This window comes from Hoplias malabaricus, chromosome 11 (genome assembly GCF_029633855.1).
Source record: "Hoplias malabaricus isolate fHopMal1 chromosome 11, fHopMal1.hap1, whole genome shotgun sequence".
Classification (NCBI taxonomy): domain Eukaryota; kingdom Metazoa; phylum Chordata; class Actinopteri; order Characiformes; family Erythrinidae; genus Hoplias; species Hoplias malabaricus.
In genome coordinates, this window is record NC_089810.1 from 13447102 (window position 1) to 13472557 (window position 25456).

General features: G+C 41.4%; 2 protein-coding genes across 7 annotated transcripts in view; one reads left to right on the forward strand and one right to left on the reverse strand.

Moving 5' to 3' along the window:
- Positions 1 to 10680, forward strand: part of shank3a (SH3 and multiple ankyrin repeat domains 3a) — a 241451-nt gene extending 230771 nt beyond the window's left edge. For 2 of the 5 annotated variants that reach the window (XM_066685384.1, XM_066685388.1), the window contains 5 exons: positions 245 to 268; positions 675 to 799; positions 991 to 1096; positions 1458 to 3951; positions 9989 to 10680. In XM_066685384.1, the coding sequence (XP_066541481.1) occupies positions 245 to 268; positions 675 to 799; positions 991 to 1096; positions 1458 to 3951; positions 9989 to 10538 (3299 nt within the window). In that variant the 3' untranslated portion in view covers positions 10539 to 10680. Of the gene's footprint in view, positions 1 to 244; positions 269 to 674; positions 800 to 990; positions 1097 to 1457; positions 3952 to 6169; positions 6220 to 7824; positions 7866 to 9988 lie in introns of all 5 variants that reach the window. The other 3 variants (XR_010804539.1, XM_066685385.1, XM_066685387.1) reach the window with 3 other exon arrangements.
- A 390-nt stretch (positions 10681 to 11070) lies between these two features.
- rabl2 (RAB, member of RAS oncogene family-like 2) lies at positions 11071 to 21121 on the reverse strand. 2 transcript variants are annotated; one of them, XM_066685390.1, is made up of 9 exons: positions 20934 to 21121; positions 20475 to 20840; positions 19919 to 19948; positions 19151 to 19230; positions 18625 to 18704; positions 18388 to 18499; positions 18192 to 18289; positions 17336 to 17419; positions 11071 to 17250 (listed from the first exon to the last, which is right to left on the reverse strand). In XM_066685390.1, the coding sequence occupies exons 2-9, from the start codon at positions 20579 to 20581 to the stop codon at positions 17188 to 17190; spliced, it is 654 nt and encodes a 217-aa protein (XP_066541487.1). In that variant the 5' UTR covers positions 20582 to 20840; positions 20934 to 21121; the 3' UTR covers positions 11071 to 17187. The 2 variants fall into 2 exon arrangements, with proteins under 2 accessions (XP_066541487.1, XP_066541486.1); XM_066685389.1 differs by having other exon boundaries at positions 20475 to 21121.
- Between the last annotated feature and the right edge of the window lie 4335 nt (positions 21122 to 25456).

A 25456-nucleotide genomic window follows, 5' to 3' on the forward strand; every position in this document is an offset into this window, starting at 1 on the left:
AATACATAAATGATATGATGCATGGGTTTCTGGATAGAGGATAGTCGTGAGATGTTTGACCTCACTGATCTAATATTAACCTGCTTTAATCATCTAATGAAAGTTTACAATTTAGCACAAAAAAGAACTAAAAATCACTCTCTTAAACTCAGAGAGAGAATAACATAAACATTAACTGACCCTGTGTATTGGCGGCTGTGGGAGTGTAATACAGTAGTGTTGTGTCTATTTATTCCATGCTAAGCGTCTGCAAGGCGGAGGCGAGGAGGTGAGTTATGGCTGGATGTTTCTGGCACTGTTGAAGTGTTGCCTCAGTGTTACTGCTCACACCAATCATCAGCATCATTTCAGCTTACGATCCCTGAACTGTTGCTTTAAATGTGTTTTTATCTCATTCATTTTTTCTGAATATTGTGTCAGTTAAGCATGAGCAAGAGCCCATAATTTACAGTGACACCATGGAACCATTCCTATTGTTTTTATCACAGTGTTTATAAACTGTTGTGCTATAAAATGATACTTGATGTGTTGTTAGCTATTATGACAATGCGTATAATATAGATGTGCCTCATAGGTGTCAGTGCATTTAAACTTGTTTGTGTGGGTGTGTGTGTGTGTGTCTGTCTGCCTATCTGTCTGTGTCTGTCTGTGTGTGCATGCATGCATTTGTGCAGAAAGGCTAGATGAAATCTTGGCCTCTCAGGAGTCGGTGTTGAGGCCGCAAGTGGAGGCAGACTACAGAGCTGCCACGGTGAAGCAACGCCCAACTAGCCGCCGAATCACACCAGCAGAAATCAGTGTAAGACAAAGGGAACACTCCATAGCATTGTTGATACAGTACTGTGCAAACATAAGCTGGAAATTAAATCAATGAAGGTTTGCTCTGACTTCTGAGCAGAATTGCATATTAAATAATAAAATATGAGAAAGTGTAAAATGGAATATTTTCATATAATACTTCTTTATGTGTGGGTGTGTGTTTGCATATAGTCTCTTTTCGAGCGGCAGGGTCTTGCTTTACATGGTGCTCTTCACCCAGCCTTGGAAAAATCTCACATGCAGCTGCCCAAAGGCATGTCCAGAACCAAGTCCTTCGGTAATCCTACAACATTATAAACATATCTGTGTTAATTCACAAGCAATTTAGATATAAGTGAACATTTCCAGATGTTTTCCTTACTTAACAGTTGCATTTCATTTGTTCACTGCTGTCCAAAATGAGGTCCCCAGAGTTACTTTGCCTACCCTAACATATTTATTAGAGTTTCTTTATTCTGAATGAAATAGTATTTGAAGTAGTTATTGCTGATTTTAACACAGATGAGCACAGGATTTAAGGATTTCCTTTTATCAGTCTATCAGTTTCAGTAATATCAGTCATGATGGGAGAAGACTAAGACTGCTTCTGAGCACGTGTTGACAGAGTTTTCCATGCAGCTCCGTCTCTGTCCATGCAGGAGCCACTGAGGAGGACCGTCTGTCTGCCCTGGCGGCAGAGCACAGATTTCCCAGGAGCTCCTCGATGACGGACAGCCTGAGAGACAGTCACAGCATCCCTCCCCCACCACAGACCGCACCCCCTCCTCCACCTTCACTCTACTATCTAGACACGGGTCCTCCTCCTCCGGCATTCTGCCCCCCGCCGCCTCCCTCTAGCCGATTTCACGACCCTAGCCGCTCCAGCTTTAAACCAGGTTCGGAACCACGGCTGCACGCCCTGCCGCAGACCATGTCGGCCGAGCTGTACGAGCCACCCCGTCACGCAGCCCTCATTGAGCGGCAGAAGAAGGCTCGATCCATGATCATCTTACAAGACTCCACCCATCTCCCCGTGGAGCCCACAGACATCCCACGGCCCGGGCCAGCCTCCACCCCGCCCGAAAGGATCAAAAGGAAAGGGCGGGTCATCGACAACCCTTACGCCAATGTGGGCCAGTTCAGCATGGGCCTGTACTCACCGGCACCCAGCAAGCCTCAACGCAGGAAGAGTCCACTGGTGAAGCAACTGCAGGTGGAGGACGCCCAAGAAAGAGCATCGCTGGCCCTGGCTTCAGTCCACTCCCGGGAGCATTCACCCACCGGTCGGCTGGCAGCTCACCACACCAGCAGGGCCGAGTACTACCAGCAGCAGCTGCTGCAGGAGCGTACACGTGCCCAGGCAGAGGGGCTGCTGCAGGGCAAGGGGCCTTTTGCAGCTGCCATCGCTGGAGCCGTCAAGGACAGGGAGCATCGTCTTGAAGAGCGGAGAAAATCCACAGTCTTCCTGTCCGTGGGCACCATGGAAGGTAGCTCGGCCACACCTGTAGAGGCCCCCTCCCTCACGCAGTCCCATTCTGTGGATGAACGCTTGTTGTCCAGTGAGCTCGGTCAGCTGCCTCCGCCCGCCCTGGCATTGCGACCCTCTCCAGGGGGCACCACCTTTATTCACCCACTGACAGGCAAGCCCTTGGACCCCAACTCCCCGCTGGCACTTGCGCTGGCCGCAAGGGAACGGGCTTTAACCTCCCAGAGCCAGTCCCCTGTCAGCAGCCCAGAGCCCAGGACTAAACGTGAGGCTGCTGGAGGGGTGCTGCTCATGGACACCCAAACCAAAGAGGCTGAACGTTCTGAAGGTGAGGGAGAGCTTGCTTCACCACCCTTCTCCCCTGGAAAAAGGAGTTACACTCCTGCCCCCATTAGCAAGATCCAGTGGGGAACACCCACCACTGCAAGAAAAGAATTGGAAATCGGAGCAGAGAAAAAGGAGGAGAGGAAGGCAGAGGACAAGAAGAGCATGATCATTAGCATTATGGACACATCACAGCAGAAGACCGCTGGGCTAATTATGGTTCATGCAACCAGTAATGGACAGGCAGTAGGACTAGGCACAGAACGCGTCTCCCCACTGCCGAAAGGCATGCGATCAGAGAGCCCAAAACCTATGCTAGCTGAAATTAAGCGTGCCAAGTCCCCTGGTCCAGAAGCAACCTCCACACCTACTCCAACACCCACCACTCCCTCAGCCTCCCAGGCTCCTCCTAGTCCCACCTCAGATAAAACCTCCCAGCCATCCCCAAGCCAGTCCTCAGATAAAACCCTGGCCCAGGGAAGCTCAGAGGAAGATGTGGAGCCCTATACAGTGACCTTACCACCCGCCATGCTGTCCTCTAGTGATGAGGAGACGAGGGAAGAACTTCGAAAAATCGGCGTGGTTCCTCCACCTGATGAATTTGCCAATGGTCTCCTGGCAAAGGCGCCGGAAGCTGCCATACCTCCTGCTCCTCCTCTGGCAGGAAAGCAAGCAGTCCCCTCAGCCCCAGCCCCTGCCCCTTCGACAGCAGCTGCTGCCGCAGCAGCTCAGACCCCCGCCACCACTGGCCCACCAGCAGCCTCAGGGAAGCCATCTGAGCCCCACCTGGGCCCAGAGTCTGCTGCTGACTCTGGGGTGGAGGAGGTGGACACTCGTAGCTCCAGCGATCACCACCTGGAGACCACGAGTACCATCTCCACCGTCTCCAGTATGTCCACACTGTCCTCAGAGAGCGGTGAGCCGACCGACACGTACACCTCCCACGCCGACGGCCAGACCTTCATCCTCGACAAGCCGCCAGTGCCTCCGAAGCCAAAGCTCAAGTCCCAGCTCAGCAAGGGCCCCGTGACTTTCAGGGACCCCCTGCTCAAGCAGTCCTCTGATAGTGAGCTGCTCTCTCAGCAGCATGCAGCTGCCCTGGCTGCCGCCACGGGGGCCTCAGGCCCGGCAAGACCCCGCTACCTCTTCCAGAGACGCTCCAAGCTATGGGGGGACCCCATAGAGCCCCGTCCGCTTGCAGGCGCAGAGGAAGGCAAGCCCACTGTGATAAGCGAGCTCAGCTCCAGACTGCAGCAGCTTAACAAGGACACGCGCTCGCTTGGAGAGGAGCCCCTCGGAGGCTCGCTCGACCCCGGACGCAAGTCACCAGTAGCTGGTGCCAGGTAAGGGGTCAGCTTAGTAGGATCAGTGAGCTCAAATTCATAATGCTCTCCGAATTTGAGGTCTTAGTTAGAGCTCAAACACTTCATGATCCTGCTGAGCACTAAAGGGTGAGTCTATCTAATGAGGCAAAGGCCATTCTGTAAATAAATGTGACCATAACTCCATAACTCCTCTGCAATGCTGATATCTATCCACATTCCCATTCAATAGCAGAAACAATGAAGGAAACGAGAAAGTCTTTATTCTCATGAACAGCATGTGCTGCTGTTGACCTCATTAGCAATTACACAAGAAGACATTTGGGGACAGTACCTGACTTAGAATTATGTGTGTCATTGGAAAGTTTTTTTTCTGCTGTCTCTGTCAACAAATGACTTCTGTGTGATTTGGGTCACAGCCTAATGATGATTGTTCTAGTCTAAAGGGTTTCAGCATAAAAAATTAAACAAATAAAAAGCTGAATTTGACACCGTTTTTATAATCACACCCAATGAATAGAGGCCGTCATATTTAAATGGTGAGCCAGCTTTCTTCATAAAATGACAATTTGAAATTAAACAGTGGTTCACGATGTCCCTGCTTTCAATAAACATAATCACTCTGGCAAACACAGTCTTATTTTAACATTGAGTGGCAATATAAATAATGCAGAATCATTTGACTGAATTTTGACTAACCACAAGTAGGATTCATAAATCTCCCAGTATTCTGGAACGCATATCATTGTGGATAAAGTGCTAAATTCTTTGTGAACTGTTAGACATCTTTAGAATAAATTATTCCAGTGTTCAGCACGTTGAGCTGAACCCATATTGTGTGCCACATTGATAAATCCCCTTATGATGCTGTTGGACTGCCTTGTGTACAAAGTGTGCTGCACCACAAAAGCTAGAAAAATCTCTCCCATCACTCTGCTAACTCTGTTGGAATAAACAATGATGTGTGAGGCAGGAAAAACTTTCACTCATAGCAAGTTATGTTCTGATGCAGAATAAAAACATAGGAAGTTAGATCTGCAGCATTAGAGCCGCTGCCTGTTTATTAAAGCAATTATTATAAAATGTGGCAGAATGTGTGTTGTTACCATTTTTGAAAATATATGAAAAATTGAATCAAATGAGTTTTGAAATTGCATTTGCCACTCTTTTCAGCTGAATATTCTGATGCTAATGACATACTTGAAATGCATTCTCCAGTATTAATTGGATTATGGATTATTTCAGAATGAAAGAATTAGAACTTACTGATGTGCATAAGACATTCCTAGGCATGTTTTATTATTAAATACTAAAAACCTGCACTGTAGTTTAATCCCCGGTGGATTTGCTGGGGGTTTTGTGGCCTTTTCTTGGCAGTAGCATTCTTGCTGATCACCTCTCATGCAGCCGTTGTAGTCCTCTCAGACAGTTAACTTATAAACAGCACTACCTCAGAGCCCATTACAAACAATACTTGCTATGTTTAGTCTGAGTGGTCTTCCAAATATATCTTGTGCCAGATTGCAAATTATAGCTTACATTGTAGCACAGATGCTAACAGTGGTTGATGCTGTACTGATTTTCACAGATCTGTGCATTAGCATTAGCCGACACAGCTGCTGTTTAGTGATGTTAGCGCATCAGAATTTCTGACTCACCCCATTCTGTCTCTAAGGCAACACTGCAACCCTTAAGCGGGAGCACACTGAAAATTAAGGTTTGCATCTATAATCACTGCATAAACATACTGTAGTTCTCAAATAAGCAGCAAAGATCTAGACATGGTCAGCAGACTGATGTACAAACTTTTAAACACTGCATACAAGGCATTAGTATATGATTAATAGAAACATTCGTTTCTTGAATTCACACTTAATAATTTGTAGTCGTATATGTGGCCTCCTGCTCTTTAGGAGACATTAAAATCTAATGTTTAAACTGCTTTATTTCATTGACAAGTTTGGAGCTTCAGCAGTATCTCAACGCTCGACGATTACTGGTAAGTAAAGGAGACTTAGCTGAGGCTTAGCTTAGATGTCTTAGTTGAGCTGTAGTGTCTGTAGATCACCAGCATAAAAACTTCATAGGAACATCCCACAGGAGGTTATTGGGAGAGACTCATCTTTTATTAACGCAGGTCATTTCAGACACAATGGTCAGTAGAAAATGACTTCTCTTGTCTGCTTTTTTTTTCTTTTAATATCCTGACATACAACTGAAGTCCTTTATATTCCTACAGATTTGACAAGGACATGGAAGAGAATAAACGTTAGCTTTTAGCCCAATAGGGTAAATCAAACATCATTCCTATTATTTTCTCATCTCAGATAACCTCTTCACTAATCCCACATTAACAAATCAACCTCTGATGACACTTTGCTTATAGTTATCACATTCTGTAGGTCACCTGTTGCCTTGTCACCGCCCCCTCCCCCCCTGTTCAGTCCCCCAAAAAATGATGATATCTCTGTGTAGCACAATTGATTAAGAGTTTGTTCAAATTTTTGCCATATTATTATATAATTTTTCCATCCATTTTTCCCAAGTGTTGAGTTACGTAGCGAACATTTGTTGCTCCACACTGTGGGGTGTTCACATGGTAACAGAGGGCCTTGAATGCACTCTCTTACCCTCTAATTTCTCACTTCTAACTTCTGCTAGACCTCTCAGTACCCCTACTCTCTCAATCTTCAGCACCTTAAAAATAATATTTCATCTCATATTTGTTCCATTTTTTAAATAAATTGTATCCAGATTAAAATATTGGATGTGTGTGATGCCACTGAGGGCCAGAAGTGTGCAGGGTAAATTTGTGATGTCACTGAAGGCATGTGATGAAGGTGGCCTCTCCTCCTCACCAGCATCAGTCATTCTTTGAGTATTTACATGTTCCCAGTGTCTATCTCTGTCCTGGTCCTCATTGCTCCCCATTCATTCATGTTTCAGCTAGTGCTTGCTCACAGTGGGGTTTGAGATGCGTGCTGTGTTTTGTCAAGCAGCTCTAGGGACCATTCTTAACACTCTGTCATTGCTTTTCTGGGAAGAATGTTTCCACATTCATTTGGTTTTTATGCTTTTCGGGTCTTTTTTTCTATCTCTCTATTTCTATTATTCTGATCATAATGACACCTGACCCTGGACTTACATTTGAAGGCAGCACTTGTTCTTACTTATGTTCTCACTTTTTTAGTTGAAAGAACACTACGTACTATTTTTACCTTAAAGTTACAGCTTCAAAATCATTGGGATGTTTCACAGAGCTGTATTACAGAAAACAAAGCCTCTGTCATTGCTACTCTGAGCTCAGCACTGAAGAAACTGCACTATGTAACATTTGGATGAGGGTAGGAAAGCACCCCCTCCCCCTCCCAAATGATTTCAGTACAGTGCTGTGAAAATTAATTACACTAGGGGGAGCTTCACAAGGAAAAGGAATCTTACTTAGTGTTCCTTTAATGTAACCACAACCTTTTCCTCATTGTAGACCACTTCTATTCACCCATTCTTTAGAGGGTGTCCTCTCAGTGTAAATAGAGTCACAGGGTTTTGATATGTCAGTGATCTGACCAAGGCTGTTTTTAATTTAATGTCATTTTAACATATCCATCCTAGGAAATACTGTGTAACATTCTAGAACTCCAAAGGAGAAGCTGAAGTCTGGGGCCAGTTGTTGATTTGTCCCATCCCTTTTTGTTTGGTTTGACATTGTTGATGTGAAATGCCTGTGTGTTTCTGCTCTCTCATGGACTGATGCTAACCAACCGCTCTTTGTTTATCATTGCCTCTATCTCACTCTCTTTTTGTCTCTCTCTCTCTCTGTCTCTCTCTCACTTTCTCCCTCTCTCTCTTTTTGCTCACTCTCTCTCTCTCTGCATGCCACGCTGCTCTGTCTAGAACTGAATCTGAGGCTAAGCCCCGGAGGGTCGGGCACCTGTGTAAGTGCGCATGCATCATCTCATCTTCCTCTCTTTCCTTCTCTAGTCCTGCCCCTCTTCGTCAGACATCCCTGCCTCTCTCCCCTTCCTTTCTATCTGTGTCTCACTGGCTCCTCATCCCACTTCAGCCGTCATGCTAACCGCTACACTCATCATTAAACATAGTCAATCAGGCTGGGGGCTGAGCTTAAGACTAAGTTCAGGTTGTGCTCTAGGTGTTTATCTGAAACACCTTTCTGGACACTTCTAGAAAAATAGAAGAGATTGGGAAATGCGAAAGCAGGCTTCAAGCAATTAGGTGGTCAGCAGCGTGACAATACGCTCAGCTAATGAATTGACGATAGAAAATTGTTTGAAAGGAAGTGTGTCATATGACATTGTGCTGCAACATGATTGACTGGTTTAGATGAACTAATTATAGGATACAGCTAGAGCTAGTACTGCACATCTCAACCATTTCTGCATCACAGTGTATGAGCTTGATACACATGTAGTGGTCAAGGCTGAAGCAGAGGTAGCCTCAGACTGATGCAGTGTTGTGGTTAATCATCAGTGGGTCATATTCAGCGTGTGATCAAAAGTCAGACACTCACTCCATTTATTTTGGAGCCTTCTGCCTACTCAGTGAAAAGTTACAGACTTCCATCCTTCCTTCCCGCTTTGCTTTCTCTCCGTTTCTCACTTTTAGTCAGTTGTTAATGGGCTGCTCACCTGATGCATGTTACGTTGCACAATAGGCTTTACCTGAACTTCAGTACTTTCACACAAACACAAGAGTGTTGTACACTGATCCACCATAACCTTATGAGCACCTTGTTTCTACACTCACTGCCCATTCTACTGACCATACAGGAGCACTCTGTACTTGTATAATTACAGACTACAGCCCATTTGTTGCGCTGTATACTCTACTACCCATTTTCACACTGTTCTTGGTCAGGACGGTGGATCATTCTCAGTGCCAACGACGTGGTGGTGGTGATAGTGTGTGCTGAGCTGGTATGAGTGAATCAGAGATAGTAATTCAGTTGTTGATGCACAGTTTGTGACACTGAGGTGTATAAAAACTCTAGCAGCACTGCTGTGTCTGATCCACTCATAGCATTACAGCACACACTATGTTAGTGTCGCTGCAGAGCTGAGAATGATCCACCATGGTCCTCATCATTGAAGAACAGGGTGAAAGGGGGAAAATAAAGTATACAAGCAACAAATGGACTGTAGTCTGTAATTAGGAAACTACAGAGTGCTCCTATATGTGTGGACAGTGAGTGTAGAAACAAGGAAGTGCTCGTGATGGTTGATCTGTGTATATTCCATCCATATTTCATCTAACCTGATATATAATAACTGTTTCATTTTTTCTTGCTACATTTTTGTCCAGAGGCCAGTTATTGACCACACATTACATACTTTCACATTCTCTGTAGGGTTAAATACAGCTCAATATTACTTTTAGCCATTTAATTTCATTTATTTTTTCAATTTTGCCTTCTCCTAGCGTACTTTTTATCACTTGTCAGTGAAGGGATAAAAGACTTGCTGATGCTCAGTTGTGCAGGGCCTGATAGACCGTTTAAATTCATTAGAAGTGAATGTGAGTGCTTTAAGGGGAACGCAGTGTTCTAGGGTCCTAGCCGATTTAGAACCCTAAATTGCATTTGCAAAAGGAGAAGAAAACATTATACATACATCTAAATACTTTATAACTTTGGGATTTTCCTGGGCATTCCACTTTTTGGGGGTTTTGTAACTAACAGACTGATCAGCTCAGACTGTTTCGAGTCACTCTCTCTCTAATACAGCTGCACTGTAGAGCTCTCTTGCTTGTGTTCCGGCTAAACGCATTAATGACACATCTCACTAACACAAAGTTAATGCGTTTGCCACACCTCTGGCCAACTCGAATAACTCTGCTGTCTTAAAATAACTGGTTTGGCCCATGGTTCATGAAAGACAGACTTAGCAGGAAAGAGCCACCGTAGAATAAATGAGTACAGACAAGAATAGAAGAGTCACTAGGCTCTTTCCTGTATTTCATTACCCAAGTTGAATTTTCACTTTTACTTTCTTCTCCCTTTTCCAATTCTATTCCATTCCTTACTTCTCCCTCTTTCTCTCAGACTCTTCAGCAGTTTAGGGGAGCTCCACACCATCTCTCAGAGAAGTTACGGCACCACCTACACCATCCGTCCGGGCAGCCGTTATCCGGTGACGCGTCGGACCCCCAGCCCTGGCTCCCCGGATCGTTCTGACCCCCTGGGACCAATCCGGGGCTTTGGCCTGGCCTCCTCCCCCACCACTCCCCCCACCATCCTCAAATCATCCAGCCTCAGTTTGCCTCACGAGCCAAAAGAGGTGCGTTTTGTCATGAGGAGCTCCAGCGCCCGGAGCCGCTCACCCTCGCCTGCCCACTCCCCCGGGCTGCCCACACCACTGCTTACCCTCCGCCCCTTTCACCAGAAGCCCCTGCACCTGTGGAACAAGTACGATGTGGGCGACTGGTTGGTGAGCATTAATCTGGGTGAACACCGAGAGCGCTTTCAGGAGCATGAGATAGAAGGCTCCCACCTGCCTGCACTAACCAAGGACGACTTTGCTGAGCTGGGGGTCACCCGTGTGGGGCACAGGATGAACATCGAGCGAGCACTGAAACAGCTGCTGGAGAGTTGACCCCTCGCCCGCCGCCATCTGTAGCTAGCCTAGCCACACGAGTCTCGTTCCCTTTTTTTTTGTTTTTGTTTTTGTTTTTGTTTTGTTTTTTTGTTTTGTTTAATGAATCTGTATTCACTTAAAGCCCCGAATCTTTTTATTGGTAAGCCCCACCTCTTTAGTAGCAGTTTCAAGCAAAACTGCCCCCCCCCCCCCCACATATTCCCCTCCCATCGCTACAACAGCCATAAAGAGTGGAATTATAGTGGGGCTCTGAATCACATGAAAATCATTTACTGCACCACTTTCATCACTGAACACAATAATCACCCTTAGTTTCCATCTCTCTTCTCCCTGTTTCCCCTCCTTTCCGTACCATCGGCCTATTGCTATCCGCCACTTAGGGTTCCCCCAGTCATTCAAAAAAAAAAACATGGAAATAATAACAACAAAAGGAGGGATGATGTTGGAAGAGGGAAGTTCAGTTGCCTTTCAGAATCTTTTCTAATACATGGATGAGCAGAGTGGGCGAGGTTGGGTTCTTTCTACCTGCCGCTCGCCCCCTTCTGGCTGAGGGACGTATTACATCTGGAGAATGTTAAACCAACACTAGTGGCTTTTTCATAATCAGACTTTTCCTTTTGGGAATCCCAGAGGGAATGTGACATTAGATAGGATATCTCAATGTATTTACATAGCTTTGAAAAAAGGAGAGAGACAAAGAAAAGGATGAACTGTGCAAAAGGGCACTAGTCTCTCTCCCTTAGATGATGTTTATTCCATCAATAATTTACTCATTTTTACCAATTATATACATATATATATTTGACAGAAAAGTATATAGATATATGGATATAACATTTTGTCATAAATATAAAACTTATATATGGTATTCTATATAAAGACACTGTTGATTTTTTTTTTTCCTAATGGTCATCCTTTTATGGACTGTAGCATGAAAAATCACATCACTAGGTGTGATAGGTATCAGATTTGTTAACAGCGCATTGTACCACCCCTTTTTTTCTCTTGCTTTATTTGATGAATATATTGTGGTTTATCAAAACTAGGTCTTCCGCCTACAATTAGGGCGTCCCACGGTGGCGAGTGCGTCGACTCCCTCTGTCTCGTACACAACACACGCTACTAAGTACTTGACATCATCTACGACACTGTCAACGAACAGCACACTCACACATGAATATTCCTCCATATCAAATTTTACCCAAAGTCTAAACCATCTTCACTCTATTTTAGTTTTCATTTGGTGATTTTTAAGTCAATTTGAGATCAGCTACGCAATAAGAGTGTGCACGTGTGTTTGTGTGCGCAGTAATGAGGCCACCGTGGGACATGAAGCATTTTTACCATACACGGTAGCTCAGCTGCATGTTACTGACAGATGTTTAAGATCTCATAAAAAAAAAACAGAAGGCAGAATCTATAATTGTAAGAGATTTTCTGAGCCACTACACAGGGGCTCATGTGGCTCAGGGGCTCTTCAGCTCTAAGCACTGAAGCATTTAGGCAGTTCATTTGGGCTTTCGGTTTTGTTTTTTAATTATTATTATTATGATTATTCTTTGTTTTCTGTTAAACCCCATCATAGGTGGATTTTGTAGCTTGTGAAATATAATGCTTAGAATAATTTTATATTAATTAAACTTAGATTGAATTTTAGAATGACTACAAAACAAAGCTAAAAAAAAGTTGTCCTTTCAAAACTCACAAGTGTAAATATGGACAAATTACAAATGATTTGCTTTTTATATCAATCACAAGCAATGTATATACAATAGTTTTCATATAAATTTTTAAAAATAAAAAAATATATAGATCTATATATGAATGTTTGGCATATATGCATAGTTAACCACCTGTCGAAAAAGGTGAAAAGATTTTATTCTTTGTATGGACAGAGTTTGGGGATGATTTGCACAAAACAAGGTGCTAGCATTCAAGCCATTCATTCTCATGTGTCCAGTTCCATCACCTCATTTCCATCGTCCCACCGAGAAACGCATCTCACACGAACATCATGCCAGAGTTCTGCATAGGGAACATAAGAACAAAAGAAAGGGTGTGTGGCCATGAATTGATAAGTTAATAAATGTCTGAAGAACTGTCAAAGACAATAATGTGAAACGCGGACAGTAGCTCGTGCTAAAACACAGAAACGCCTATGGGCCATCACTGGTGTTGGAATCCCTAAAGCAACAAAGTGAAGTCAGACTTGAAGAGCCAAGGACAACCCTTTCACGGTGCATCTTCCTGATGAAGTTTCTGGAGCCACCTCTTATCCCATGAAGCCGCCAGGAACAATTTGTGGAAGCCTCCTGGTGGCTGTGTTTCCAAATTAGCATCTCATCATTGAGTCTGAATCCAGATCACAGAGCTTTCCCTTGTGCCCTTCTAGCCGTTATGTCCCTGGATGAAACTGGGATTTGTGGAAGTCTCACTAGTCAGACTTTTTATTTCTTCCACTTTGAGTGTGGGGCTTGTGATGGAAATGCTGGAAAAGGGAAATGAACAGCCACACATCCCAAGAGAAGAATGAGAACTTTGGATTTTCATTTCCCTTCTCCAGCATTCACATGTTTTTAGTCTAAATATACACTTGGAAATTTAGGAGCCTTTTCAAATGAGATATAACACAAGTTAGCCAATCAGATGATGGGATATTATCAAATATATTCCAGAGAATCAGGAAATTATTTGTGTAAAATAAATACGATTTTTGGCATTTAATTAAAATGTTACAGATGTTAACCCCGTCAATTAAACACTCAAATTAAATTTTTTTTTCTCATTAAGCCATTAACAATAGAGTGAGAAGAGAACAAAACTTAATTTTCCCAGATTTACAACGAGGCCTTCCAATTTTTTCAACCTCTACAGAATCTAGAAGGGTGCAGAGAAAAAACTGTGTTCATTTGGAGTCAGAACCCTGAGAAAACTGTGACTTCCATTCATGTTGTTCTCCAGTGCATATTCTTTCCTTTTTATTATTATTAAAGCTCAGTCATTTTAAATTTAAAGTAATTATATCTGACATTTTAATCTGGAGACGTGGAAGTAGCTTCACGAGTGAATTATTTATGGTTCTCTCCAGTGTTACCAAACCAGTGTATGACGTTGTATGTATTAAGAAAGCAGAACACATGTTTATGACATGGCTTTATTGTATAGGGCCCTTTCTGAGAACAAGAGAGAAAGAGAGAGAGTAGATGACTTGTGTACTTCTGCTCTGCACTGGATTCTAAACTGACAGCCTTCACCCATCAGCCATCTTCACATCTATCAGTCCTCTCTCTGAGCCTCTGACATTCATGCATTGGTCTGACATTTTCATTTTCCTGCACTCTCCTCATCCCCTTTCTTTATTTGGGATATTTATTTTTGTGCTTGTGTCTGTGTGGAGTGATTAGTAATTACAAGTGAAAGAAGAAAAGAAAAAAAGAACGTGCCAAAAAGTATGTAGTTTTAGATTTCTTTTGACACTAGTTTGGTTGAGGTCTGAAGCTGTTAGAATCAGCACTATGGTGCCACCTCCTGGAAATCTTGAGAACTCCAGACAGTTCCAGCTGCATCTTGCATTTTACCTAGGATTTTTTTTTTCCTCTTTTGGTATGAGTCACATGCATTTTTATGTTTTGTAAAGTATGACACTAACCTGTCCTGTTTTTTTCTGGGCTTTTCATGGATTTTTCAGTTCTGGTTTTGAGTATCAGGTTTTGTTTTTGGTTGAACTCCAGCAAGCTTTTGAGTGACTGACTGCATTAAAGAGACTTCCCCCTTCCTCTTCAGTGATGCAGCTCAGATACAGGAGGGCTTTGATTCTTTAATAAAAGTGTGGCAATGGAAATTGCAAATAATTTCTTTTTTTTTTTTTTCTTTTTTTTGTAACTTTACCATATTTAACAAAAATGGTTGGGGGAAACGTGAAATAAAACACATCATTCACATTACTATGCTCGGTAGAGTTGTCAATCTTGTTCCCTGACCAACAAAAGCACAATAAAAAGGGTAAGAAATGCATTTATCATTGTTTTCTGATGAATTTTCATGTCCTGAAGAGTCACTGTGTAACTGTGTATTCCAGTTTTCAGGTTGAGATCATGTGTCACTAAACTGATCAACCTGAATTAAGGCACGTTTTTAATTCATTATTGAGCCATGCATACTGTAAAATGCTGTCCTGGTTTACATTACTGGGTATGCAAAATAAACCGCATCCCTCAAGCCAAAATCTCAAGAAGCAAACGTCAAACATAACGTAGCCAATCAGTCTTCAAATCCCACTTCCTGAAGAGACAGTGCAATGATGAGCAAATCGTTTAAATCCTCTATTTAGTTGCAAATGATCATTTTGCACATGTTGAAATTAATTTATTTTCTGAAAAATAAAAGCCCAATTGTGAATTTTGTACCATCAACATGTTCCAAAAAAGACAAAAAAAAAAGATACAAATTTATGTAATGACTGGGTTTTAAATGAGCATCTGAGGTGCTGAATCATTTGGAATTAAAGATGGGGTGATGTTCACCATTCTATGAAAAACTATGTGGACAAACAGTGCAACAACTCTGTACAAACAGTACAGCGACCCAGCAGTAGCTGGCTGTGATCTTTGGGTCTCACATTAAAACGTATCGTTTCTGTAGTAGAAATCACTGCATGGGCTCAGAAACTTCCCAGAACATTAGTGCACATGGGTGAAATGCACACCTCTGATGGCACCGTTAACGCTAAATGATATATAGGGGTTTTGGAGGGAAAGCCTTGCTTATTTCAGTAGGACAAGGCCAATCCATTATCTGCAGGGTTTAAAACTACAGTTGATCTCCTCTGTTCCAAACTATTTACAGTGTTGTTTAAAGTAGAGAAAATGCAACACAGTGGTGAACATGCCCCTGTCTCCACTTTATTTGGAACATGTTTGGCAACAAATTCATAATGGGTAATTTATTTAATTTTTTATTTGAAATGTTATATTTATATTAGTATCAACTAAATGATTTGCACATCATTTTTGCAGTATCTCAACTTTTTTTTCCAGGCCATTTCTTCAATGAAGCATACACACAGTCATTTAAAAGACACTGTATCCATTAATCAACCAGTTCCCGACCCACTGTTACCGCTGCCAGTGAAGTACTCACCCAGATATATGTACTGATTCTAGTAAAGCCAGCTACTGCCTCATTGCTAGAACAAAGACAAGGTAATATAAGCAACAGTATTTAATTGCAGCTCATACAAATATGCTCCCACATGATCACCAAAGGCTCAATAAAAGCAGCCACAATAAAAATGAGTTTGCAGTCTAAAACACATTCATAGATTTCAGCTAGATTTTAAATGACTAGTATGCACATGGTGCTTCATACTACAAAACACAGAACAACTTCACAGTTTGTGCAAAATATTGATTTAACATTGATATTTGTCATAAATCACCCGAGCAAATCTACCACTGGACAAGCTGTGGCTTAATTACATGTGTCTCATACAGGCACCCAACAGTAAATAACCCATAGAATGGCAAAATGGGTTCAAGAAGTTTTACCATCACACTAATGCCACACTCAGCCCTTTACTAAGCACAGGCTGCTGGGACATTAATGTAGTGCTTTAACAAAAATATCCTATAAATAGACTGGTTGCCTACCACTGCTTCTCACAGTATCAAAAGAATGAAAAACCATCTACAACAGGTTTACAGAGGCTTTCCGCTAAAACATCACAGGTATTAAAGGTGTCCATCTTACTGAAGAATCTCCTCTCACCCCTGTACACAAACATATAACAACTAGCAAGCATCACGAACTAGTCTTAAATTATTTGTTGTTATTCATTTGTCAGGGTCTGGGAAAAACATAGAAAATCTCAACAATTAAAGACAATATTTGTTCCGTATTAAGTGTGTGCACCCTTCACCTTTCGCTGTTTTGGGGAGACTTTGTGTGGACCGTCCATTGCTCTGAGAACATCAACAGCTTTTATGAATAATACACAATTCAAAGAAAATGTTGATTCTCATGTTTTTCTCTATAAATGCTTTAAGACTTACATCTGGACCAAAAGTAAAAAAAACGGTAAATATAGTAAATGTAATAGTGACAAGTTTTGTTTTGGAGACTATTGTTTTTTCTCTATTTTTGTTTTATCTTCCTTTCTTATAGCGAACCCATTTATAATTATTTCTAAATAAATTAGTGATTGGACTTAAATAGCCGAACGTGTATTTTAGGTCTAACACACACACACACAGTGTGAATTTACAGCATACTGCCAACTCTCGTTGAATAGGACCTACTGTTTAATAACATTTTTAGTGAAATTTCAACACCTCCGTGTATTTAATACCAGTCTTTCCCTTTTTACGTTTTTTTTTTTTCAGTCTGTGATCAGCATACTTAAAGTCCTGAAAAAACTTATATCTAAGCAATTCTGTATACTATGCAAAGTCTATCAATTCCATACAAAATTTCAGTATACTAATGTCATCAAAGGTCTGAGGTGGTACTTTTTTCCAGGTAGTTTCAACATGTCTTCAGGATGGTTTTATGAGCAGCCATGATTTCACCAGCACAGTCTTGCCACAACATTGTTTGGCCGACATTCAGCTTTACGGTTACCAACAGAAGCAGGGAGAAAAGATCAAGCTCAGTCCGTTTTCCCCTCTTTATCTGATGATGATGATTCTTCTTTGTTCTCCAGCTCAAAATTCTGCAGCAGAGAAGCACACATCAATGAAAAATAATGTAAAATACACTAAATAGATAGAACACAGAATTATAGGTAAGGCACTCACCTCCAGTTCTCTCATCACCTCGTCCATAAAGTCACTGGAGTTCTTTTTGTAGGACAAGGCCAAGTTAATTGCATCTTTAAAAACCTGGAAACACATTTAAGCGCATTACACTATCAGTGCATATGAAATGTTTTGTTCCAAAATGCACTAAACACCACATTCATTAATGTCCTGTATCTAAATGATACACATTACTGAGACTTTATACACACAAGAACAAGCAACACGACAAACAGAACTACGTATACAAGCATCATGAAAAAAAAAATAGTTGCATAAAGGTTTCAGGATACGTTCAGAAAAGGTAGGGCCACTGGTTGCAGGACCTCATTAATGTAGCATTGGGCTATAAATTGCCTGTAATAAAGACCAAAGGTGATCCGTGATCTTGACAAAGACCCCAGTGTATTCACAAAGGAGCTGGGAGTCACTGACGAATACCTGCTTCCATGAAAGTCTGGCACAATACCATTGCAGTCTTTGGCGACGTTAACATGGTTTTAAGGGCAGTCATTGTAACCGTCTGCATGCCTATAGCCCTGCAGCCATCTGCCAGTGGAGCTAGCACTTACAGGATGATTCTTGGCAGGCATCACTGCTCACTCAATGTCCGCAATTGTAGCTGCTTGGTCACTCCACGCGTGTCAGACAATCCATCAGTCATTGGAATATCTCACAGTGTCATACCTACACACCATGTTTCACTCCTATTGGAGGATTCCTTCTGGCTGCAACTATTTTTTTGACAGTGAGTGTATATAAAAATTAAATAATACATTTTTACATCTCTGTTGTTGGATCACCAAGGGTGACGTATTATAATTGCGTCTTTAAATGAGCAGTGTTTAAATGTCACCTTAACCACATTGGTCCCATCAGCAGCAGATACAAAGTAGAAAGGCAGTCCCAGCTTCTTAGCAAAGTTAAAGCTCTTCTGTGTCACCCTCATGTCAGCTGATAGAACAAAACAGTAAAGATGTAAAATGAGAGTCAGTGCCTGTAAGTTTGTGACACATTTATCAAGGACTTTATGAAACTGAAATAATACTCACCATCTATTTTGTTAGCAACTACCAGACAAGGGATTTCTGGTCTGTATTCTCGCAGCTCTTTATACCAGTTGGCAAGATTCTTATAAGTTATTTTCCTCTGGACATCAAAGACCTTTTAGTAAATATGGACATACATAAAGTTACTTAAAAAGTACATCTGACTTCTTTACCCATTATCACTACTGAAAGATACTATGCTGAGTGTGAGTCAAAGCAGTTCAAAGCAGTAGTGTTTACCATAATACAAGCATGTGCTTTGTGGTAGTAAGATGCGTGCATGCTCTGAAACCGCTCCTGCCCAGCTGTGTCCCAGAAATCTGTTACATACATACACACATACATACATACATACATAAATGCTTTTGTTTTTCATGCTTTGTTAACCTACCCTGAACACAGGAGTAACAGCTTAAACCTATAAATAAATGTTTAACTCTGTAATCCAAGACTCCTAGAAATTTTACATATTTCACAGAAAATGTATTTGATGATGTCTAAAACAGAGGCCTTTAAATAAACATAATGAATAAGGTTCCTAGGATTCAAAGTCCATATTTAAAAACACTTCTACATTAATTACATTTTGTATATTTATACCCTGAAAGAACACAGCAATGTGGTGATTTTGTTTATATGTTTTTATCATATTTGTTTCAAACGTTGTCCGAAAACTGCTGAGTTAAACTTCACTTAAATGTCTTTCAATACTGGCCATCTGAAGTTTGTTTTTAGAAGTGTATAAAAAGCACACAGACCAACTTACCAACTAAAACAGGCCTTCCATTGATGGTAGTGGTGTACTTGTACAAAGTCAGAGCATAGGTTGACAGCTGCTGAGGACGACTAACAGATGCGATAAGGATTTAATACCCTTTTTGAAACCACACTTAAAGACACACCGACAAATTGATCATTCATTCATGCATTGACTGACTGATAGATTGATTGATGGAAAGATGTCATATTTGTAGTCTTATAATAATGTTTTGGGCGGCACGGTGGCGCAGCAGGTAGTGTCGCAGTCACACAGCTCCAGGGGCCTGGAGGTTGTGGGTTCGATTCCTGCTCCGGGTGACTGTCTGTGAGGAGTTGGTGTGTTCTCCCCGTGTCCGCGTGGGTTTCCTCTGGGTGCTCCGGTTTCCTCCCACAGTCCAAAAACACACGTTGCAGGTGGATTGGCGACTCGAAAGTGTCCGTAGGTGTGAGTGAATGTGTGTGTTGCCCTGTGAAGGACTGGCACCCCCTCCAGGGTGTATTCCCGCCTTGCGCCCAATGATTCCAGGTAGGCTCTGGACCCACCGTGACCCTGAACTGGATAAGCGCTTACAGATAATGAATGAATGAATATCTAGCATGTTGTCTTACTGTCTGTTGTCAAGTATTCATATTATTTCGGCAGTAAGAAACCTTTTGATCACATGTAAATTCACCGTGATTCAAAATTGGGCACAGGTATTAATAATTTTGTGCAGTAGACAGACTGACAGACACAAACTAAACACAACAATAAACCATTCTTATCAAAGGATACTATCCATCCATAAGGAATCTTTCCATTAACCTGTAAGAGAAATCCAATGCCAGGGTTTAGAAAGCATCATGTTATCAAACATTGTTATCCTATATTTTTGTGTTTATATTTCTTTATGGCTGGTATATGCAAATTATCTCTGTTCCAAATGGAACAGGCTTCACTGTATTGTGCTTCAAATGTAATTTAAAATATATTTACAGAGTTAAAATGTTGCAAACTAAATTGATAGATTTATGCCCAATCTTTGATTTTTTTAATCGAAGACAGGCTCTTATTTAAGCATAGTTTTATAGCTATGTAGTTTGTAAGTTATACACTGCGGAGTGAACAGTACAAATAGAAGCTTTCAGAATTCTCCCAAATTACTGAGAGGAAAGGCTGGTTTTAAATATGTGCGGTCATTAACCGCAAGCTAATGAAGTAAAAGAATTATGCAAAAGTCAAAGACATGACAGCACTCAGCCTGAGCCGTTTTCAAACTAAGAACACCGAAGGCTGAGAAAACCGACGGCAAACCTGGGTTTATTAAAATGCCCTGAATGACAAAACTTACTTAGATTTGCCAACGGCACTGTCTCCGAGGCAGATAATCTTCACCTGTTCGTCTGCGTCGTATTTGTCCTGTTCCAGTTCAGGAAAACTGTTCGCATCCTCCGCCATTCTCAGACAAGATTAACGGCACCGTTAACCGCTAGCCCCGTTAGCCGGCACTCAATCACATATAACGTTTGTCTCTTCGGTCTTGTACTGTTAACGTTAGCTAACGAGGAGTCCGTCAACAGACTACTGTCTACCCTGTCTGAATAACAGCAGCATACACCTACATTAGCTCGTCTAGTTTATAAAACTTCCGCCGAAGACGGGGCTGAAGCCTGTACCTCGTCTTCATGTGAAATCACAGCTGTGCAGTGAAGGTTAGCTGTGAGAAAAGAGATAAACAACAGGCTCGTGGTTAAGTGTCAGCAAACCCACCGCAAATCTCTGAGAGCTTTAATCACAGACTAAACGCGACCTTAATTCTGAATGAAATCCCTCAGTAAATTGGCTCGGCATGTCTATTTAGCTCCTCTAGTGTTAGCGCCACTGCTAGTCTTTCTCATGCAGCTCCTCTGTTTCTATGCAACGAGACGCTAACAGAGCGGAAATATACTCTGTTCCTCCTCCTCCTCAGAGAAAGAGAGAGAGCGCCCTCTGCGCTGACTCTCGGTACAGTGTACTACTGGTCATGAAACTATGGCTGCTAGACTCAAAGGGTGTACATTTTCAACTGACGTGCAGACTGACCAATTAAATGTTTACAGAGAAGGTTATCGACCAATAACGCTACAGCCAGACCGTCCAATCCGAAGATTTTAGGCTACTTCACCACGCCCTCTTCTCACTCAAGCGAACCAATCGGAGTAGGGGAGGGCGGGACTAGTTTGTGAACGAAACGCTTCTCGGAATTATATGTAAGTTCTAGAAAAACAAAATCCCAGACGTTTGTGAAATTCCGCCCGGACGTTTTTTAAGTCTGAAAAAGAGGCCATGTCCGGGTAAAAGAGGACGTCTGGTCACCCTAGTTATACATGTGTTAAGTCTCCCCTAAGTAGTGACATCACCTGCATTTGTGTAATATAATCATAATTTAAAAAACGATAAAAAAAAATTATAACGTGATGACATGGAATACACTCATTACATGAGTCATTTAGGCACAGTGACAAGTGCAGTGGGAAGTGGCTCTGAGGTGGAGAAATTAGCTCCACAAAAAGGGAAGTGTGAAGGTGGTTTGGTATTAATCCAAGACAGGCTCTTATTTAAGCATAGTTTTGTAGCTATGTAGTTTGTAAGTTATACACTCTGGTCAATCTTGCATTTGATATTATCTAAGAATATTTTTAATTTAATATGATTAATATAATATTTATTTTGTTGCAATAGTGTGTTCTTGAAATTAATAAAAATATTTGTTACTGTTTTACCTTATTACCAATAATATGGTTATCGGCAAAATACCCTGCAATATTGTGATATTATTTTAGAACCATATCCTCCACCCCTAATATGTAGTTTGGTTTCTATTTAATGGCCTGCAAAATGTATGGCATTGGAATTCAGGCAGTTTTTTTATTTGTTAATTTGTTTTTTGTTTTGTTTTTTTGGTCAAGTTAATGTGCTTGACCCTTTATTGCCCTAAGCCTAGGTCCTTGTTGAATTATACACTGTTTTTACATCATCAGAGAGTGAACAGTAGGGTGTATGTCCATATTTAGCTTGACATCATGCATAACATTAAAAGACATTTGATAAAGCAATATTCCAGTTAAATCTTATGGCACGGTGGTGCAGCGGATATTATCGCAGTCACACAGCCCCAGGGACCTGGAGGTTGTGGGTTCAAGTCCCACTCCTGGTGACTGTCTGTGAGTAGTTTGGTGTGTTCTCCCTGTGTCTTCATGGGTTTCCTCCAGGTGCTCTGATTTCCTCCCACAGTCCAGAAACACGCTGGTAAGTGGAATGGTGACTCAAAAAGTGTCCCTAGGTGTGAGCGTGTGTCACACTGTGAAAGACTTCCGCTACAGGGTGTGGTCCTGCCTTGCGCCCAGTGATTGTGGGAAGGCTCCAGACACACCATGACCCTGAACTGGATAAGCGGTTACAGACAATGAATGAACTAATAAATCTTATGACTGTTATAGTTTTTGATTTTGGCATCAAGGTCAATAGGAGAAATAGGTGCACAGATGCTCACATTCCTGTATTTAAAAAGGGCACTTTAATTTAGATGCAAAGGTTGTGGAAGAAATAGCACACTTCAGAATCCTTGTGGAAAGGATGAGTAGTACAGGTGATAGGTACAAAAAGTAAGAAAAGCTAGAAAAGTCTGTCTGACGGTGGAACGTGAGGATTGAGACGTGAGAATAAATGGCTGTAGCTTGCTATTCAACTATGGTGTCTCTCGCAGAGTCTATGGCCTGCGTGTTAACATTCTATTTGTAAGCCCATAGAACAGTATTGTACAGGGAAACTGTGATATTCTTCCATTAAACTATCTCTGTTACACTCCATGTGGGGTGTCCAGCATGATTTGCTGAAGAAGATAGAGATAAGTGCTAATTTACTTCTCATTCCTCCCTGCATCCCACGTTACACATTAATCCAGTTCAGGTTGTAGGTCCAGATCCTACAAAGAATCACTGAGCGCAAGGTTGAAACATACCCTGGCTTTGTCAATCTAATAGACCTGCTTTTACACCAATGTCGATAGGAAGCTATATAATATATGACAGGTAATGACCCTGCTAGTCTATAAAATCGTCTACCAACTAAACAAGTTTACTATCTTAAACTACCTTTTAATCAGCTGACACAGTGAAAACAACAAAGAATATACATTTGTTTTATTCTTAGGCAGCAGTGACAGCACTAATGAGAATCATAAACAAAGTCAAAATATTCCCTAGCAAAACAAACTCTGCAAAGACAAAAATGGACGTTTATTTGGATAAACTACCATCTTTTAACAATGCTGATCCAATCTTGTTTTCATTATGAAAACACAAAAATCTGTGAACAGTTCCCAAACTATAAATCCCTCAAAGCCCATGGGAATTTCACCAATGGCTTGTAGCTGGTTGCATTCAAGGAAAAGTTATCACAGCAGCCGTCACTTTTATTCAATGTTTCTCCCTTTAAAGCAAGATATTAATAATTTTAATGGTATGTAATAAAATGTAAGATACAATAAGGATGATGAAGTCATGTTATAGTGTACACCTATCAACCATAACATAATGGCTGCTACACTCACTGTCTATTCACTCAGCTCCAATGACCATACAGGGACACTGTGTAATTATACACTTACAGACAGTACATCTGTTGCTCTGCATACGTTGTTTGCCCACTTTCACCCTGTTCTTGAATGGTCAGAGCCCACCACAGAGCAAGTATGGTTTGTGTGTTGGATATTTCTCTGACCTGGTGATGGTGGTGTGTTAACGTGTGTTGAACTGGTAAAAGTGGAACAGACATAGCAATGCTGAAGCAAAACCTAGCAAGTAATTTAACACAATTTCAAATCTAGCCACCTAATTTAATGGTTTTCCTTTCCATCATGAGACTTATTAACTGAAGCATTTCACATAACACCATCATAACATTTCACATATGAAAGAAGAAGAAAAAACTAATCTACAGTACAGCTTTGACGACAAAATACCTCCAAATTTGTGGTGAAAAAAAAGTCTTTGTTGGTATTTCATCGTCTGTTAATGACTATTCATTGACCATGGCGCCCCTGTTAATGATCAATACAAGGCAAATCATTTTGCTGAAAGAAGAATATTAAAAATATTAAATGCACACAATCAGAGACAATGAATCCAGCTACATCCTTTCCACAGTTTGAGGCCTGAGAACAGGATATTTCTTGTTCTGTGTATTTTAATGTCTTTAATGATCCAGTGTATTGAGATTATTCTCACAGCTTTTTGAATTGGTTCTATTTACAAATGCATGGTGGTGCAGCAGGTAGGTGTCGCAGTCACACAGCTCCAGGGGCCTGGAGGTTGTGGGTTCGATTCCCGCTCCAGGTGACTGTCTGTGAGGAGTGTAGTGTGTTCTCCCCGTGTCTGCGTGGGTTTCCTCCCACAGTCCAAAAACACACATTGGTAGGTGGATTGGCAACTCAATTTGTGTGTGTGTGTGTTGCCCTGTGAAGGACTGGCGCCCCCTCCAGGTAGGCTCTGGACACATTGGACCCTGAACTAGATAAGCGGTTACAGATGATGGATGGATGAACAATACAGGTGTGTTCTCTAAATGTTTTTTTTTTAATTTGTAAAATAAAAATTAATTTAAACTTTATTTTTATTTTTTCAACTCTTTAGAGGAGGAAAAAAAGCAGTCCAAACAAGAATGGTCATGCCACATAAAGGTGAAAAATATATTCTTACTTCCCCTTCTTTTTTTAAATGTATTCTGCTGTTTTACAGAATCAAGCACATACCAAGTACATTCCAACCATAAAACAAAAGTTTAAGAGGCTTCACCTGTTTCTCCAACATGAGAAAGACTGAATAGCTGCATTGAACAAGGAAGTGGAAGAAAAGAGTAATTTATGAAAGAGTATTTTTCTTTATTAAAGAACTTTTTTGCAGAAGGGCAGTGGATAATCATGAATTATCCTTTATTGTATAAAGTGTGAGATATTTCTGAATATCAATTATTGACTGTCAAAATGTATTTATATAGTGCTTTTTACAACTGATTTTGTTGCAAAGCAGCTTTACAGAAATCCAGAAACAGGACAAAAGATCAACAACAAAAAATAAATATTAAAAAATCCTGGTGAACCAAACAAATGCAACAGTCCTCCTCTAGTCAAAACCACTTAAAATTATGTAAAAGGTCACAGCTGGTCTGGGGTTGGTAGCAGGAGACACCAACGGTTTGTTTTTCATCAGTGTCAGGTGGGCAGTCATTTACTTGGAAAAGTCTACACAGATTAGCTGTGTTTTGCATTCATGTTGTACAGAGAACATGAACATT